The sequence below is a fragment of the Chinchilla lanigera genome, unplaced genomic scaffold, assembly GCF_000276665.1.
Source record: "Chinchilla lanigera isolate Chin_1 unplaced genomic scaffold, ChiLan1.0 scaffold00061, whole genome shotgun sequence".
Taxonomy (NCBI): Eukaryota; Metazoa; Chordata; class Mammalia; order Rodentia; family Chinchillidae; genus Chinchilla; species Chinchilla lanigera.
The window spans coordinates 4,653,439-4,674,298 of NW_004955462.1; the positions used below are offsets into that span (position 1 = coordinate 4,653,439).

General features: G+C 35.9%; 1 protein-coding gene across 1 annotated transcript in view; it reads right to left on the reverse strand.

Moving 5' to 3' along the window:
* LOC106150038 (uncharacterized protein C10orf68-like) overlaps nt 1-20,860 on the reverse strand; it is a 43,218-nt gene that overhangs the window by 6,558 nt on the left and 15,800 nt on the right. Inside the window, exons 4-6 of the mRNA XM_013521359.1 lie at nt 17,582-17,686; nt 16,832-16,927; nt 4,623-4,727 (exon numbers count right to left, since the gene is read on the reverse strand). Coding sequence (XP_013376813.1) covers nt 4,623-4,727; nt 16,832-16,927; nt 17,582-17,686 — 306 coding nt within the window. The remainder of the gene's footprint in view (nt 1-4,622; nt 4,728-16,831; nt 16,928-17,581; nt 17,687-20,860) is intronic.

Below are 20,860 nucleotides of genomic sequence, written 5' to 3' on the forward strand. Positions count from 1 at the left end.
ATATATGAAACCAAGATGGGTATAGTGGCACATGCCTATAATTCCAGAGTTCTGGGAAGCTGAGGTAGAAAGATCACAATTTCAAGTTCTGTCTGAGACACTTAGCTACTTAGCCAGACAGTAGAGAAAAGAAAAGTGCTGGGGATGTAGCTCAGTGCAAAGCCATGTGTTCAAACCTCAGTACTCCAAATACCAAAGCAGGAAAAAGAAATTAAAAGAAAGAAAGAAAAGAGAGAGACCAACTATTGGGGACATTTTGTTCCATTGCCAAAGTGTATAGTTGAGGGAGAATTTTTTTACCTAATGAAGGGTGCTCTTGTTCATTACCAGTTCAGCAGAGGGCATCTAGGCAGCTACTCCCCATTGACCACTGCCTGGCCATGGTATAACGTATAGCTAACCAGGGACAGGAGTTGCTTGGAGAAATAATTCTCTGTGCTGTGGATACTTGCAGAAACTGAAAACTATCTCATGACTAAGCAATCAATATGTACACCTGGGAGGACACACCCACCACCTACGTAAGGCACCTACGTCAGCTTCCTAACAAGGATGTTAGACACTGAATGCCTCTTTTCTCTTGTTGAACTAGTTGAAGCTGGCTTTTGAATAAGTCACATTCCTAGCCTCAACACCTCAGCTCTCAACTTAACTGGCTGGTGGTGGGGTCAGCAGCTGGACCTTATTCTGGTCACACGCTTACTCATTATGGTGTTAGTTGTAATTATAAAATAGCACTGCACAAATATTCAGACATGGGATATTGGTTAAATAACTTTATGTACATATTGCAAGGTGTAATATAATGTAAATTATAGTCAGTAATATGGTATAAACAACTGCGTCACAGACCTATAAAAGGAATAAAAAGGATCTCCTAGACTGACAAGGAGAAACTTCCAGAATATAGGCTAGGTAGAAAAAAACCTGGCAGGGTAAAGAAGTGGAAATAAGAAGAAAAAAGGAGAAAGAAGAGGGAGGATGTGGAGGAGGAACAGGAAGAAGAGGAAGAGGAGGAGAAAATTAGGTGCTTAACTCTGTGAAATGAAGAAGGTAAAATATCAGAAAAAATTTCTTTGGTTACCTGTAAGATAAGAACTGAGGAAGGAACTGGACTTCCCTAAGTGTAACTTTTGCATTATATTAAGAATCAGGTTGACACTCTGTATATTTCAAAATAGTTAAGCTACAAACAATAAGGGAAAACCAAAACTGAAAGCAAGTTTTAAGAAATGTAACTTTTGAAGAAAAAACCACCAGAACTAATACAAGTAACTCATGAATACAGTATCTGATATACACCGTCATTCATGGGCAAGGGGAAGCTGGAAACATTACAAGATGGATTCAGTAATTGGTTTTCTAGAAGTTATGTGCTAAGAAATTCTAAAAGCATGACAAAATTGAGCAAATCAGTAAATGTGTGAAGACAGCAGGAGACAGAACACGCACACATAAACTAGAGAAAGGCAAAACAAGCCCTAAGGGGATGGATTACATCCCTTTGAAGCCCTTGAAGATGTCCAAGACTTTTATGAACCCCAAACACATCTATGTAGGAACATATGTGTGTTTATATACACATATATAGGTACACAGGTAACTGTGTACATGAACTTAAGTGAACATACTGGGGGTTCAACTACTGACTAAATCTTACATGTGCTTTTTCAGGTCCAAATCATGGACGATCCCAAAGGCAGTACCTGGACTTCTTATGGGGACTAATTCCCAAACTATAAGGGACTTGATGTATAACCACTTTCCTGCAGGCCCTGGGAGTTAAATTCAGGCTCAGACCCTCCTCAGCTGACCAAGCCCTTAGGCATACTGCATTCTTAGCCCAGTGGACCTCAATTAGAGTTCTGCTTATGGGAGAGGGCAGATTTGACTGAGGTGCTGTACTGCTCTTGCACAGCCAATGCCTAGATAGCCTGTAGTGAAGGGAAGGAGGGCTGAGACACATAAAGAAACTTTTTATAGTTATCAGTATTCCTGGCTTTTCCAGTCCTAGCTCTCCCACAACTACCTCTCACAGACAGAATCTATGTAACAGGAAGAGCTTTCTCTTTGGAGATCCTTCAGCAGAGTCAATTCTTACTCCCTTGAGCACTCTGAACAAATATATCGGAATCTTACCTACTACTGCTCCAAAGGAAAAATAAAACTTTTTTTTTTTTTGTCTTTTTGAGACAGGGTCTCACTATGCAGTTCAGGCTGGTCTTGAACTCACTTTGTAGGCCAGGCTGGCCTCAAACTCACAACAGTCCTTCTGTCTCAGCCTCCTGAGTGCTGGGATTACAGGCATGTGCCACCATGCCCAGCAAAACATTTGTTAAACCAGAGTCTTTTCCTCTTTAAACTCTTACCTAGCAACTATCTCAATAAATGAATAATAGCTTGTTACTTTCAGTTTGATTTATTTGGCCAATTCCAAAATCGGTCTCTGTGAATTAGTTCAATAAATAGTCAGTGAAGTACAGCGTATTTCTAGAAGGAACACTTTGGGAGTCTCCAGTGAGTTTACAGGGCACTTGGGTAGGGTGAAAGTAGAAGTGCTTCTAGGTCATTTGCAAGAAGTTGAGTCACACTGGATACTTTATCAACCACACCAGTGTGGTCCAGTCAGTGGTAGTAGATGCCAGAGGATGCTCTAGGAGACTATTGTTTTATTGTTTACTAAGTTTTCCAGTGTTGAATGGGAAAGATGACCCTTCTTTTTAGATTCATATGCTAAAATATGGTGAGTCAATTTAGAAGTTTACCAGAGAAGCTCCAAGAAAGCTAGTGAAACAATCTGCTGCTACCATTTATGGTCCACTGTAAATGGCCTATGAAGTCATGGTAAGTCTATGCACTGAGCCTATGACTATTATTACCTCTAAGCATTCCCTGTGTGTCACATACAGCCTATGATGCAGTTAATTGCTGAGTTATCTTCAATAAAAAAGAGTAAGAGCTATGGAATCACTTTGCCCAGCAAGTACAAGAAGGTGATAGTTTTCCTCCAAGTTGAAGAAAAAGATCTTACTAAATTTAGTGAATTAGAGAGGAATATTGTGGGATTAATCACTACACATCTCTTTTTTCAGTCTTGAGAGTGGCCGTGCTGCTCAAGGAGGTGGAAAAAAAGAAATGAATAATAACAGGAACCATTTGAGACCCTTTCTTTCCTCCACTGGGTATTCTTCTGTTTATGACAGCTGGAGCTACCCACAATGAGTTTCCTGCTGTTGAACAACATGTTTAGACTATCCTTGCAAGTGATCTTAAAGTCTACACTGATGGAGCGAGGAAGTAGAAGAGACTTTAAACCAGACTTACTCCCTTGAGCACTCTGCACAAATATATCGGAATCTTACCTACTACTGTTCCAAAGGAAAATAAATAAAACATTTTTTTTTGTCTTTTTGAGATAGGGTCTCACTATGCAGATTTGTAAATTTGTTCATGCAACCCTTGCTGGCATGAATCAACTAAACCTCCTCATAAAGTCAGGACACTGGGCCTGACATAATTTGGATATTAACAAATACAGAGTAGCAACTACTGCCAGGAAGCAATGGTTGACTAGCAAGAAATGTAATGTAAACAACAGTCGCTAGACATCCACATCTAGACAATCTAGCCAAAGGCCTTCTCAACAAGATCTATAGGTGAGAACTCAACAATGGAATTGCAATGAAGTGGCTTGATGGATTCTCTACTAAGGATTTCATAGCCTTGTACTAGATGAAAGGATCCCCAAAAATGGCTGGAATTGGGTTTACACAGTAATAATTCCTACCACTAACACAACTTCTATCGTTTAGCTCTTACCATTGAATTTTCTTTTTCTTTTCTTTTCTTTTCTTTTTTTTTTTTTTTTTTTTGAGACAGGGTCTCACTATGCAGTTCAGGCTGGCCTTGAGCTCACTTTGTAGCCCAGGTTGGTCTCGAACTTGCAACAGTCCTCCTGCTTCAGGCCTCCGAGTGCTGGGATTACAGGCATGTGCCACCATGCCCGGTTCACTGAATATTGATATAAACCTGAAAGTTCTTTATTTAGAACTATTTGCTTTTAAAAAAGTGAACAGCCTATGAGTTAGATCAGATCCCTGTTCCCCAGTGGGAACATGAGGCCCAATACTAAGCTCAGAGTTTAATGGTGAAGCAGGGAAGAATCACATTTGGAAAGTATTTTGGTTATGGTACATATACAACTGTGATCTCCACAAACCCTGTTACCAGCATAAGGGAGAAATACAATCAATCTCACTGGTTTGGGGTCTACTGTGGACTTTTACCCAGAACCTACTATAGGTATGCCCATTCAGGCACCAGAAACTTCATTATTATAGCTCCAATAAGATATATGTTATTAAAATAGATCAACTATACATGTAAACCTCCACTCATATAAATCCTTAATATCTGATGGGAGTTGCTAGGACAGTTTTCACTGGATATATGGGAGAGTAAACCTACCTAAGTATCAATGCTTAGTGCCTCTATGTCTCACTTTAGATCAAACTTTATAATTTGTATGAAATATTTACTTAAATACATATTTATGAGAATAGGAAAATGATCCAAAATGAGCTTAATTGAAAATAAGGCAATACTGTCCGTGTTACACTTACTAGTAAGACTTTCTGTTTCCGAAGTTTTTTGTTCTTTTACTTTCATTTCTGCTTCTAAATCTTGATGTTCAAGCATAAAATTGTTCTCTGATTCTTCATTCTGAGCTACATAAAGAGATGCATTTAGTGCACTAAATGGAAAAAACAGATCTATTATGAAATACCTAAGTTGCAAATTTATAACAAATATACAGCAGCCTTTTTCTCACATGAAGTTTTAAATAAATTAATGTGAGGTCTGACAGAAATATGATAGAGGAGTTTTAACAGGTAAATATTGAAGTTATCTTCTTAATTCGTTTACTACACTAATTATATTAGTCTCTAGTTTTATTGCTGTATTAATATATATAGTTTAATAAATGTAAATAATGGGACAAGCACTGAAAATATGTATGTACAAGGTTGATATCATAGTATTCTCTGTAATGACAAAATATCCAAATGATAAAAATTCTCAAACATGGGGAATTAAAATAAATTATAATCTCTGATATACTTCAAATTCTGGTAATGCAATAAAGGGCTCTATAAACTAAATTAGAGGAGGTATCAGGAGATAACAGGGGTAAAGGTATGATTCCTCCTGGTTAAAAAAGGCAAATGCAAAGGGGGAGAAACGGAGAGGGAGAAAGAAGGAAAGAGAGGCAGAGTATCTTCCCTTGTAAAAGAAAAGAGCAAGCATATAAAAAACAGTGTGGTTTGTTATGCACAAGGCAAGGAATAAAATATTGGGGGAGGAAATGATTCTCCTCTGGAGATGTACACCTTTCCATGTATTTAGTTTCAGAGGCAGATGCAATGTTCCACTTATCTTAAAAATTAAAAGTCAGTTTCACTTTGTAGAATGAGCATATGAAGCAGAGAAAAGTAAGAATCCCTGAGGGGAAACACTGGAATTAAACTTATCTGTGTGAACCTGGGTTTCTAAATATGTCTATGCATATATATATTCTTGTATACAAGCATATGTACGTGCATATATATGCATATAAATATGTGTATGCATATATGTATACACATAAATATGTACATATGTATGAGTATATGCACATATAAATATGTATATGCATGTGCATACACATATATATACATGTGTGCATGCATGTATGTTTATATACACATAAATATATACATATATGTATACATTACATATCTATGTGTATATAGTCATATAAATATGTAAATGTATGCATGTATATATACAGATAAATATGTACATGTATGCATGTACATATACACATGTATATGTGTGCATGCATGCACATATACATACATGTATATGCATGTGTATATGTGTGCATGTATGTATACACATATACATGTACACACATGTGTATGTATGTATATGTATATATGCACATAAATATGTATGATATGTATATGTGTATATATACACATATAAATATGTGTATGTGTATATACACATATAAATATGTATATGTATATATGCATATAAATATGTATATATGTGCATATATGCATACAAATATATGTGCATATATGTGTGCATATACATAGATGTATGTGCATGTGTATATATGTGTATATATACACATATAAATATGTATGCATATATTTATATATGTATATGTGTATATATACAGATAAATATGTATATGTATGTGTGCATAAATGTATGCAGCCCAATTTCAAGCCAAAATCCTTTGGTCTTTCAGGCCCAACCTTGGGCAAAGTCCTTGCTGGTGGGATAATGCCTCACCAAAGACTGCATGCACAGCCAGTAAGCTGCAGACGTTGAGGCAGGTGCAGTAGTGTCTGAGGTCTCTGCACACCATGCTCTTACATATTCTGCATTCCTACCCCACAGGACTCTTTATGACATGCTGTACTCTTCAGGTGCCTCTGCCTAGATCATCTAATTGGGGAAACTTAAAGAAGTATTTCTCAAATTCTATTCATTATTCAGGATTTCAATAATCTTAGCCATCCCCCACCAACTTCTGTAAGACTCATAGGATCATATAAAGAGGCAAGAGCTTTCTGTTTGGTTCTCCAGGTGTCAGATAATTCTGCTCCAAGCACCACTCTCATCTGCAATGATGCATCTGACTATTGCCTAGTGCTGTTTCATGGAGAAAACAGACACTGGTATACCCGGAGTAGTGTCCTGTTTAGGTTCCCATACACATTATCATAAATGAATAAAACCTTAGTTGTTACTTTCCATTCAGCTTGTTATTATAATTGACCAAGTAAAAACTTTGTAGCTTTCTCTCTGAAAAATTGGCACAGTGAACAATTTAATTAAGGTAAAACTACTTTCTGGAAGGAGCACTTGGGAGGAGTTAGTAAATCCAAAGGCTCTTTTGAGAGATACCATTAGATAATTTTGAGGATCCCACAGGGAATATCCCACATTTAAGGAATATATCTTAAGAACTGCTACTGTGTACTGTGGTGCTCTCTGAGAGTGGTACTATATTGCATATATATATATATATATATATATATACATACACACATACATACATATTAGCTATGAGTGTGAATAACTGTCCTCTTATTTAGTTTCCTTTTCACTGGTCAAGACACCTGCGTCCTAAGTGGTGAAGTCATAAAGTCAACAGATCAGTTCCCAGAAACTGAGGGAAACACCACCTTAGCTTCTTGCTCATGGTCCTCCAGCAATGGGAACTAATTTCACACGGTGAGTTGCACACAGTGATTACTGCTAGGTTTAAGTATCTCATTATTTATGGTCAGTTTATGATGCTAACTTATTGATATTATTGCTATAATGGAAAACAGTATAGAATCCTGAGGATCAATTTTCTTAGTAATCCAAAAAGATCTAAGAGACTTGGGTAGTTGGTCTCCATGATAAAATATTTTTAAATCAGTCAAGAAGCCAGGTAATCCCAGCACTTAGGAGGCCGATGTAGGAAGATCGCTAATTCAGGCCAGTTTGGGCCACATAACTAATCTGATGCCAACCTGGCCTACATAGTGATATCTTGTCTCAAAAACAAGAAAATAAGCAAACAAATAAACAAATCTCTGGAAATAAAAATAAATAAATTGGGTCTTAGGTGACTTTTTTTTGTCTTTTTGAGACGGGGTCTTGCTATGCAGTTCAGGCTGGCCTTGAGCTCACTTTGTAGCCCAGGCTGGTCTCAAACTCACAATGACCCTCCTGCCTCAGCCTCCTGAGTGCTAGGATTACAGGCGTGCATCACTAAACCTGGTTTATATGACTTTTTAATGTAGAACTCTTTCTTTGGAAAGCCTTGACAGCAGCTATGTTGCCCAAGAAAAAGGGAGAAGAAAAAAGCAAAAATAGACTCTATCCTTCCTTAGATGGGTACTAGATGAGCTCCTAAAGCATGGCCCATCGTGAGTTTCCTCCCCTGAGAAACATTTTAGATCACTTTTACAGGTAATATAGCAGCCCCCAAACCACTTTGGTGGTCCTGAAAGTCACCATTGATGGAGTGAGGACACTAGACGAAATTTTTAACAAGACTAATATTTCTAGATTCATGTCACAGTTAAGGGCTGTAAAACTTCATTAAATCTCCTCAGGCCCAGGCAATTGGCCCACAATAGAATTTGAATGTTAACTGACAAATTACTAGGTATGGGGTAGTGATAGCAGCTACAGCCAAGACAGCAATTATTTACTAACAGACGGAATGATGAAAATAAAGTGGGAAGAGAGGACTAATTCCTGGAAAATCTGGGCAAGCCTTTCTTAAAGGGATCTCTGGGTCCAGTTACCCAAGATGTAATCTCAAAGAAGGACACTGATGGGCTCTGCACGAAAGTGCTCATAGACAGCGAGGAGCCATGAAGCTCAAATGGTGGTAACACCTTAAGTAATAGATGTACCAATATACTACTTCAGTGGTCATTACACTTTCTCTCTTCTGCTCCCCCAGGCCTCCACTCTTCCATTGTTCTTCTCTGGTCTACTTTTTAAGAGTCTCTCTATATCCTGCCATACTTGTCTTTCTGTGTCTAGCTTACTTCACTAAACACATTGATCTCCAGTTCTATCCATGTTGCTGAAAGTAACAGGATTTCAGCCAGGCACAGTGATGCATGCCTGTAATCCCAGCACTCAAGAGGCTGAGGCAGGAGGCTCATTGCGAGTTTGAGGCCAACCTGGGCTACAAAGTGAGTTTAAGACTAGCCTGAACTGCATAGTGAGAACTTCTCTCAAAAAGACAAAAAAAAAAAAAAAAAAAAAAAGAGAGAGAGAGAGAAAATAACAGGACTTGATTCCTTTTTTACAGCTGAGTATTGTTCCACTTATGTTTACGTACCACATTTTCTTTATCATTCATCAACTGAGGTTTACATTTCTCAGCGACTGTGTATAGAGCTACAGTGAACACGGGAGTGCAGATATCTTTTTGATGTACTGATTCATTTTGTATGGATATATGACCAGGAATGCTAAATTGTACCAAACATTTTAATCTTTCTCAAACTCCTTCAAAATATGAAAGAAGGAAAACTGAAGATGGGAAACTCCAACTTCATTTAAGAGGCCAACACTACCCTGATACCAAAGCCACAGAAGCACACTAGAAAAAAAGAAAATCACAGATCAATATCTTTGATGAACATGGATGCAAACAACCTCAACAGAATGACAGAAAACTAAATCCAGTCATATAAAGTATCTTTTATGATCATTAGGGTATGAAATTAGAAATGAACCATAGGAAGAATTTTGCAAAATTTACAGACATGTAGAATTTAAACATGTTCCAAGACAACACATGAATCAAGAAAGAAATTAAAAGAGAAAATAAAAAGTATCTAGAAATAAACTAAAATCAAAATGTGGCATATGAAGCAGAATGCAGCAAAAGCAGTTCTAAGATTTTAGTAAAAATTACCTATATAAAAGAAAAGGGAAAAAAATAAAAAAAATTTAAAAAAGAAAAGGATTGCTTTCTAATAGCAAACCTAATGTTGTACTTATAGAATTAGGAAAAGAAGAGTGAAATAAGCCCAAAGTTTGCAGAAGGAAAGAAATAAAGATCAGAAAAAAAACCAAAACACAGACTGGAAAAACTATAGTAACTATCAACCAAATCAAGAATTAGTTTTGAAATGATAAAACTTTAGCTAGACTAAGAAAATAAGTTGCAAATAAATGAGAAGGGAGACATTAAAACTGACTTTAGAAATACAAAGGACCATACAATTATCTTTGAAGTGGTTGCACAGACAACTGGATATAGGCATGTAAGACTGATCAAAAATTACACATTAACTGTTCCTTTCAGTAGACCAACAGATATTAGTAGTACAATTACCCTAGCTATCCTGTGTATACATATATATATTTTTTCTCTTCTTTCTTTTTCCTCTCCCCTTCTTCATCCCAGTTGCTCCTACCTATTTGAGCAGTTTCCTTCCCCTTCACAATATCCATTGTACCATTCAGATTTTATTTACTCTTTCAGGTTCTTATACTAGGGAGGAAATATGATGTTTACACATGTCAGTCTGATTTATTTCACTTATGAGTATGGTCTCTAGTTGTATCCATTTTCCTATAAAAGCCTTGAGTTTATCTTTCTTTATACCTGAGTAATACTCCATTGTATAAAAATACCACATCTTTTTTATTCATTCTTCAGTTGATGGACATTTGGGTTGTTTCTAAGATTTAGCTATGATGAATTGTGCTGCTATAAGTATGGGTGCACATATATATGATGTTTTCAGTTCTTCTGGAAAAATACCCAGAAGGGGAATAGCTGGATTGAATGGGACCTCCAATCCTAGTTTATTGAGGAACCTCCATGCTGATTTCCACAGTAGTTTCACCAATCTACACTCCCACCAAAAGTGGTGGGAGTGTAGATTGGTGAAACAACAGTTTTTCCCCACAGCCCCTCCAGCATTTGTTATTGGTTGATTCTTTCTGGGGTGAGATGGAATCTCAGTGTTGATATAATTTGCATAAAATTATGTAATATAATAATCACTGTTAATATCCTATCACCTTGTTTTGAAATTCTGTATCATTTTTATTGTTTTTATGGGGTTTTGTTTATATAATTGTTCTTGTTATTTTGGTTTTTTTCTTTTCTCTTTAAAATGAAAAACAGTATTTTTATGTATATACAAGGATAACTGGGATAAGTGTTTGTTGATGTCTATGGTTTATTGAAAGGAGCAGTTAATGCTTAAAATTTTCTTTTTCTTGACCAATTTTGCATACTTGTATCTGGTAATCAGAATGACTGATTTGAAGACAACAATATGCAGTACAAGAACCACTGATCATCAATTCCTACCATCCTGTATGGTGAAGCTCTGTATTGTTTCCAATATTTTTTTTTTATTATTTGTTATTGTCTTTGATTGTTTGATCAATCTTACATTCTTACATCTGGTGGACTGAGCAACTTTGTTGAAAATAGCAGTATGTAATGTAGCAACCACTGTTAATTCCTATCATTTTGTCTTGAGGTCATCTATCGCTTTTGTTGTTTTTGTTTTTGTCTTCGTTGTTGATGTTTTGTAAGTTTTGTTCTTTTTAAAATAAAAAAATAAAAAATTAAAATAAATAGCACTGAGACCAGTTATACATAAAAAAATCAAAGGACCATAAAAGACTACTATGAGTAATTTAATATTAGCAAATTGAATAACCTAGAAGACGTGGGTAAATTCCTAGCAACATATAAACCCTTAAGAAAGCAGTATTTGTCTTTCTGAACCTGTTTTGTTTCACTTAGCACAATATCCTCCAGAGTAGCAGTTACCAAGGAGAGGATTTTCTTATTTTCATAAAAGCTAAATAATATCCACTATGCATATATACTACATTTTCTGTATTAGGCTATTATAAGTAATAATGAAATAAATATGAAAGTGCAAATATTTCTCTGATATACAGATTTCATTTCTTTTGGAGATATACTCAGAAGTAGGATTAATAGATCTTATGGTATTTCTGTGTCTTATATTTTGAGGAATACTCATATACAAGATATAAGCCTTTAAGATTTCTAGACAAAAACAGGCACAAAGACGTTGAGTTTGGTCAAAGTAATGATCTTTTTTGGGTACAATCTCAAAAGCACATGCATTAAAAATAAAAATAAACAAATAGGACTGCATCAAACTGAAAAACTTATACATAGCATACAAAAAAGGATTTGATCAACAAAGTAAAGAGACAACCTATAGGATGGGAAAAATATTCATAAACCATATATCTGATAAGCAGTTAATGCCCACCATATATGAGGACTCAACTTAGTAATAGGTAAAAAATTTGATTTTAAAATGGGAAAACACTTTAATATATATCTTCAAAAGGTAAACCCCACTAGGCAGATCCAAAATATCTATATCAGTAATCATGAGGGAAGTGTAGATTAAAACCACAATAAAATATCATTTTTTTGTTGTTGTTGTTTTCTGGTACTGGGAATCGAACTCATGACCTTGCGCTTGCCAGGCAGGCTCTGTGCCGCTGAGCTAAATCCCCAGCCCCTAAAATATCATTTCATATCTGTTAGAATGACTGTTATCAAAAACATAAAAGATAAATGGTGGATAGAACATAGAGGAAATGGAATTCTTGTACACTGCTGCTGTGAATATTATACATAGCCACTATGGAAAACACTTTTTAACAGCTAACCTATCTTCATAATAACAGTAAACTTTGTAGCACATCAATAATCTGCCCTCATTTGTTTTTCCTCTCCCTAGGTCCCCTGGTAGACTTGTCAACCAACAGTCTCACATAACAGTGGATGAGAAATCCAGGAGCTTAACACCCACTAAAGAGGGCAACAATTCGTTTGACATCTTTTAAAGGAACCATTCCCAGGAAACAGCCATTATTTGATGTGTCTGGCAGCTTCTTAGAAAAAGCTACCCTGCTTGTATTTATTTGATCTGACTAGAGCTTCCTTGGTGTACATAATTTCTACCTCCAGGGCATTTATCAAAAACAACTGGCTGGGTGTGGTGGTGCAGGCCTCTAATCCCAGCCCTCAGGAGGCTAAGGCAGAAGGATCTCTGAGTTTGAGGCCAGCCTGGGCTACAAAGTGAGCTCAAGGCCAGCCTGAACTGCATAGTGAGATCCTGTCTCAAAAGATGAAGCAAAAAACAAACAAAAAAAAATAAGAGGAAATTATTTACATGGTAGCCTCTGGGGTAACAAAAGCTTAATAAAAAAATCTTTAAAAATGGAAATGCTGAGAAATGAGATGTCTTTAAAGGATAGCTTAATAAAACTGGCATTTTCCTAGCAATCTAAAAGAAAAAGTATGTATGAATGGCTACCTACAGGTCCAGGAAATACGGATGCAATACCAAATCTCTCATCTCTGATTATCTCTGAGCAAGGAGGAAGTAATGGTGAAGGCAGAGTTAGTTCTATATTTCCTACTCCCCCCACCCCCGCCACCATCTTTTTGAGACAAGGTCTTGCTATGCAGTTCAAGCTGGTCTTGAGCTCACTTTGTGGCCCAGGCTGGTCTCAAACTCACACACAAAAAACCACAAAAAATAAAAAAAACAAAATCAAACTCACAACAGTCCTCCTGTCTCAGCCTCCTGGGTGCTGGGATTACAGGCGTGTGCCACGATGCCCAGCAACAATGATTTTTAAACCAGTTATTAAAAATATGCTCAATTAACTAAAGCAAACCATGTGTAAAGAATTTAAAAAATTATGATAATATTTCAGTACCAAAGAATATCTAGCAATAAATGTTTGAAAGAGCCAAATAACATTCTTGGAGTTAAAAAGTCCAGTAACTTAAATGAAAAGAGGAAATCAAAAGCAGATTTTCAAACATAAAAGAATTAGTAAAATAAAAAGATAGCTAAATTAAAATGATTGAAGATGAAGAGAAAAGGAATGAAAAAAGCAGAGCCTGAGACTGGTACAAAGCCATTAAACACAATTGCTACATTCAGATCCTAAATGTCAGAGGAGAAAGAAGAAAGATTCATTTTCAAAAATAGAAAATAACTGCAAATTTTGTGAAAAATATTAAGAGCTTTAATGAACTTAAAGTAAGATAAATGGGAAGGGATCTGGGTATACTACATTATAGTAAAATTATTAAAGTCAAGTTTTTTAAAATGTCCAACTTTCTTAAACTGAGATGGGCTTTTTGAGACTAAAACTATGCTCAGGTGAAAGATCACTACTTCAGTGGAAAAGAACTCATCCATTTTCACAGCTGTAGGAAGAGAGACTTCTGAAGTTAAAAGTAAAAATCATGAGAACACTTTTACTGAAAGTAGGTAGAAGAACTTTTATTTCATACACAAACATAAGAAGATAAAGTCAACTTTTTTTATGGGTATTCCCCAAAGTTTTATCATTGTTGAAGCAAGTATGATTGATTTAGAAACTGAATGATAAAAATGTAAAAATTTTTATATAAAGAGAAATAAATATGAATTGTGTATAAAAAATAAAAAGCAACTTAATATATTTGAGTCCAAATAGGTCAACAATAAAATAGTTTTAAATGAAGTACATGTTCTGGGACCAAATTTAGGAAATCACACTGGACTTATAAACAATTTGCCTACAGAGTATTTACATGGAACACAACTAAATTATAAAAATACAGAAAAATAGAAACGAAATAAAAAATTGTAAGCACAGTAACAGAATAAATCTACCTTACTTATGTAGATAGCATAAAAAGTTTGTCAGAACATGGAATTTAAAAATTTTTATGCACCAATCATATAAGAAAGACAGAACAGAACTACAAGAAATGGATATATCCAAATAACAGAAGTCAATATGTACCTTTCTGTAAATGTCAAAATGTAACACAAAATTAAAGGAAATAAAGAAATAATATATTTAAAAACATAATTTCATGGATGTAAGACTGTAGCAAAATACATATTAATTAACTAAACTCTGCCTAATTAATGTTTAGAAACAATTTAGTATTATTTTTGATATTGAGTCTTTTTTCTCCTAGCAGCTCTAAGTATTGGGTGAAGTACTCCCACCTGATATTTCATCTGCACTTTGAGTTACAAGAGGAGGTCTTTAAAAGCATTAAACTGAAACCACATTAGAAAAGTACATTAGTGACAATATTTTGCCTCATTTCTTATGGCACAAGAAAATCACATTTTATATAATAAACAATTAAGAGACTATCTAGTTAAAGTATGGACAGTATGTTACTTTTTCATGCCCCCATCTTACTGCCAGCTTGCTTGTGGTTACCCAGAGTGGATGTGGGCTCAGACTGCCTCCTGTCTAACAGTGAGGGGAGAGTCATGCATTTAATTGGACACTGCCACAAAGCTGTAGAGCCCAAAAGATAACCACAGGCTTGAAATAATAGAAATTTCTTTTGGTTTTCTTTTTCTTTTTGTTTTGTTCATTTGATTTTTAAAAGTTGGGTTTTTTTTGTGTGTGAATATGGTTTTTAGTTCTGTTTTGTTCTTGTTTTTGTTTTTTTTCCTCTTTCCTTCCTTCCTTCCTATCTTTTTCACCAGTTTCCTGAGCCTTTGGTAATCCTTCTTTGTCCTTCAGCCTTGCTTCTAATCTCTTTTTCTTCTATTTCTCTATTTTTTTCCTTTTCTCCCTTTTAAATTTTCTCCCCTCAATTACTTTTATCTTGTTTTTAATTTTTGCATAATTTGTTTTTGCTCCCTCTTTTTCTTTTATCTTCTATTTCTTCCTAGTTTTTTTTGCCCTACCTTTACCTAATTCTATAGACATCCTTGTATTCCCCAAATAAGATCTTTTGTACCACTTCTTTCTCCTCCTCCTTATATCATAGAATTTAAGGTTTCACAATTTTCTCTTTGCATTGCCCCATTCCCAACCCCCAAATCTTTACTAGTATAACCATAAAGCTTTGCTAATTTTTCAGTAGTTAACTCTGTAAAATTCGTGTTGCATTCTCTTCTACTATTAGGAAAGGTATAGCTGTTGCATTTAGTACGTACTACCTGTAAGTCAATATCTGGGTTGCCATAATATTTACATCATAGCTGGCAGTTTCTTCTCTAGGAATAAGGGAGGTACATAACTGGTTCTCAGGGTATGTTAATATCTACCCTGTCTTGGGCAATGCTACTGAAGCTGTTTCACTTTATATTGACAGGGTCTCATAATTGTCTCTATTTCTCTGTGAGCCAACATGCAGATTGACTTCATGACATTAATAATACTAGTGTACATTCCCAGAGAACCTAGCTGCTGTACTAACTACACTGTATCCTCCTTCCCCTAAACAACCAAGGTAGTGGAATCTTGGGGCTTTGGGAAAAAAATTATAGTTAGCCACACCCAAAGCACAACACTGAAAAATGACAAAAGAGATCTTGACACTAGCAACAAAGACTGGCCATTTCAGAAATACAAATTAGAACAACACTAAGATTCCATAACACTCCAAAAAGAATGGCTATCATCAAGTAAGCAATGCTAGTGAGGCTGTGGGGAGTAAAAAACTCTTCTCCATTGTTGGTGGGAGTGTAAACTGATACAACCACTATGGAAGTCAATATAGAGACTCCTCACAAAACTAAAAGTGGAAATTCCATTTGACCCAGCTCTTTTCCTTCTAGGTAAGTATCTTCCCCAAAAAGTTAAAGACATCATACTGCAGTGATGTACACATACTCTTGCTTATGATAGCTAAATCACAGAAACAGCCTATATGTCCATCAACAGATGAATGGAGAAAAAATGGGGTACTTATACACAATGGAGTGCTTCTCTGCCGTAAGAAAGGATACATTTAAGTCATGTGAGAGACTATAATTTAAGTGAAATAATTCAGCCACACAAGCTTATATATCGCATGTTTTATCTTCTATGAAAAACTCAATGTACATATAAAGTACAAAATAAAGGAGGGACAATAGAAAAAAAGAGAAAGAAAAAAGATGTTGTAATCCAGTGTGCGAAATGTATCTTCGTAGTACATCTTGACTTAGTACAATTGTCTTACATGTTTTATATATTCTTTATTCTATTAATCTGGTTTTCAGTCTATATATGATAACTAACTTTATAAAGTCTATAAGATAAATAAATGACTCTGATGTTGGAAAAGGAAAAGAGGGATGAAAGGAGGGAGGAAAAGAAGGGAATTGAAATGTGTTATGTATATGTACCAATCCCTTGCAATAAATGCAATCATTATGTACTGTAAGCATGTACTAATAAAAATTTTTAAATATTTCAATTAATTACTTACCAAGTACATTCTCATTTTCAAAAACTTCAAGATTTTGAGTTTTAGAGCCTGTTCTTAAAATTAAAATTGTGTCTTCAGGTGGCACACTGGTTACAGCTAAACAAAAAAAGATTTATGATGAGACATCTGGGTATGCCAAGAATAAGCTTTCTCCTCATTTGTGTAAAAGTAAAGGAAAAATACTGTAAAGCTTTATCAACAAACTATTAATTGAAAGAGATGGTGGAGGAGAAGTATAAAATTTGTGTGACTCATGTTTCATATATGTTGAATACAGGTAGACATTAAATAGTAGCAATGGGCCATATAAATACCAATCTAAAGGTATCAGAAATTTCACTGTAGTTCTCAGGGTAACTAACAATATTCATGCTTTGGAAAGGCAGGGTGGGAAAAGAGATGAGAAAATGAATTAAGATGTGTTGTGTACACGTCCCAACTCCATACAAGGAATGTAAATATTATGTACTGCAAACAGTACAAAAAAAAGGAAGGGGATCAAGAGATGGATGGGGGATGGACAGAGAGAGAGAAGGGCAATTAAAAAAAGGAATTAAGATATATTATGTACCTGTACCAATTCCCCATGAGGAATGTAAACATTATGCACCACAAGCATGTACTAATAAAAATTATATTTTAAAAATTCTACAAAATTTATTTTCAAATAAAATAGCCATAATCAAAGGAAGATCTTCTGAAGAGTTTACATTAAAATAATTTTAAAATACCTATAATGATTATGCTTACCTCTATGATGCTCTACTTTGGAAATATTCTTTTCTGTTTTTTGTATTTGGACTGCTGATAACAAGTCTTTGTCCTCAAGTGTAAGATCTTCATTTTCATCTGATACTTCATAAGAAACAACATAAAAAGATTCATTTAGTATACTAAACAGAAAAACAGCTCTATTGTGAACTATAAAGATTTTGAATTTAGAATAATTAGCAGCAATTGTGCACATTTTTATAAAGTTACAAGTAAATTATGCCAAATGTGACATAAAAATCCTAAGTATTAACATGCATATTTAAAATATTTCATCTTTCTAAGACATAATTTTAAGTGAAAAAAATTGAAAAAGGGGGTGTCTAGTATGCATCCTTGTGTTAAGATTGAATAGTACATAATTAAAAATGTAAACACGGAGACAAACACCTTTGATTCACAAGACAGATAAACCAGGAAATAATATCCTTGGTTTCCTAACAACATGATAAGGGAAACAGTAGGGGATGCAAAGGGAAGAGACACAGGAGGAATAGTACTTCTCTCAGTACACTTTTTAGTTTTTTCATTTTGGGAAGTAAGCTTTGTCTTGTAATGCATATGCTCCAAAAACAAATTGAATCAATAGGATTACAATGGGAATGATAATTGAAATGATAATTGAAAGCAAATAAATAAACTTCCTGAAGAAAAAAAGCACTAGTTCAACTAACCTATGAATTCAACTTTGACATACACCCTCAATCTTGGTGAAGAATGTGGGATGCAAATAAAATCACAAAATCTTTTTAGTAGGTTTGTTTTTCTAATAGTATGAGTTAAACAATTCAAAAAGAAAATCAGAAGCATTAGAAGACAAAGTATATGAGTAACTGCCTTGTTAATGGTCAGTCAGATTCACACTGTTGGAAAACATATACAAAATAAAACCTGATGGGATGGGCTGGAATTGAAGATGTGCATTAGAACACATGAATTCTCAATAGTACATATATGGTAGACCACAGATTAAGCCTCAGTAAATTTTACAAGCTAGAATTCATACAACCTTTATGGAAAGACCTAAATGATAATATAAGGAGATTTAGGGATTTCACAAATAAGTGCAATTAAAGTAAACACTTCTAAGTGATCAATGAGTCAAGTAACCAACCATGAGAAAAACTAAAAACCATACTGAGAAGAAGGAAGACAAAACAATGCCATATGAAAATTGATAAAATGCACCTAACATGATGCTTAGGGGAAAATTCATAGCTGCAAACAACTATATTGAGAGACCATAATAAATAACCAGAACATCCAGCTTAAAATCCAGGAAAGGAAGACCAAACTAGACCCATATCAAGCATTAAGAAGCAAACAGTTAAGACTAGAGCAGAAACAAACAGTAAAGAAAATCAACAATGCCAGAAATGCTGTATTAATTTAATATCCAAGTAAATTAACATACCATACAATATTAATAGAATGAAAAACCTTGACCTTCCTCCTAAAAGATTATCTAAATAGATGAAAAAAACCTATCAAGATCCAAATTATTCATTAAAGAAAAGGACTTGACAAAATATAAAAGAAAACTTCATTAACCTAGTAAGTGTCATTCAAAAAAACATGCAGCTAATATCATACATAGGTTGGATAGCCTGGATAAGATATAAGGAATGGAAAGAGGGTCACTTCCCTGTTGCCATTACAGACTGAGTCTCTGCCCTCCATGCACCCAGAGCAGACAGGAGGTCCTCACTCAGAAGCCCCAGGGACTGCTCTAGCTGGGAGTGGGGTGGGGGGCGAGTGTGGCCCCTCCCTGCAAGTGCCCTGCGCCGAGTGAGCCAGTGCTCCAAGAGCTGCTGGTCCCGCAGTTCGAGTCCATGCTTTACTCACACTGCCATGGTTCTCAGCTGAAACTCATGGAGAGACCCAGGTATTTCCCATCTATTTCCTGGGGGCAGAGAGTGCCACCAAGGACCCCACCGCCATTACACACTGAGTCTCTGCCCTCCATGCACCTGTGGCAGACAGGAGGTCCTCACTCAGAAGCCCCAGGGACTGCTTTAGCTGAGGGGAGGGCACGTGTGGCCCCTCCCTGCACAGGCCTTGCGCCAAATGCAGGAGTGCTCCAAGAGCTGGTGGTCCAGTGGTTTGAGTCCGTGCTTTACTTTTGCCCAGACCCCCTAGTGGGTTGCAGGCACAGGCAGTCTGTGGTTGTTGCCCATCTGGCCTGTATCTGGTTCCTGTATGTGTCCTGAACTGACTGGAAACACAGAATCAGGTGGTTCACAAACTGTTGACCCTGTGGTTTGTGTCTGGGTTTTGCCTGTACCCTGAACTTCCTGGGGACATAGGTCCACTGGACTGGGATTGTCACACCAGTGCAACCCGAGTCTGGGCTGTGCATGTGCCCTGAACTGCAAGCAGACACTGGATCAGATGGTCTGCCATCAGCTGACACCAATGCCCAAGTCTGAGCGCTGGGATAACTAGATAAAAATCAACAACTGCTGGAAAACCCGAGACTAAGCAGTGCTTCTCAGGGGTCACTGAGGGGCAAACGTGACCAACAGGAAAACTAGGGACATTAGTGGCTGTTGCTGTGTAGCCACTGAAGAGGGAAACAGAGCTTTCTGCATTCAGTAGCAAACATGACAAAATGGAGGACTAAAACACAATCCCAGAACTCCACCCCACTCAGAACAAGTCCAGGAGACATCGTCGTAGGAGAACTTGGTAAACACATGCCTGAAATAGCTGAAATGGTTGCAATGGAAGTAAAGAAACAACTCCATAAGGCCATAGAAGAGATGAGATCAGAAATAATCTCTCAGGCAAAATATGAAATGATAATAATAATGAAGGAACTGCTCAAAGAGTCTGCAGAAGAAACATATAAAAAAATAGAAGAACAAAGGCAATGGACAGAAGTATTAAATGAAAAATATAGAAAGGACTTAGAACTCATGAACCAGATTCAAAGAGACTTCCAGGAAAACAAAGCTTCCAGTGAAAACTGCCAAAATGGCTTGAATGAAGCTGAAGATAGAATCTCAGACTTTGAAGATAGCATGGCAGCTAGCAACTGTAAAAGAAAGGATCTTGTAAAATCAACAAGGATCCACAAAAAGTCAATTCAACAGCTGCAAGATGAGGCAAAGAGGAATAATGTATGACTTATAGGAGTCAATGAAACCGCAGGAGGCAACACAACTGACATAAAAAGAATATTTGCAGAAATAATAGCAGAAAATTTTCCAAGTATGGAAACAGAAACTGATATACAGGAAAAGGAGGCATATAGAA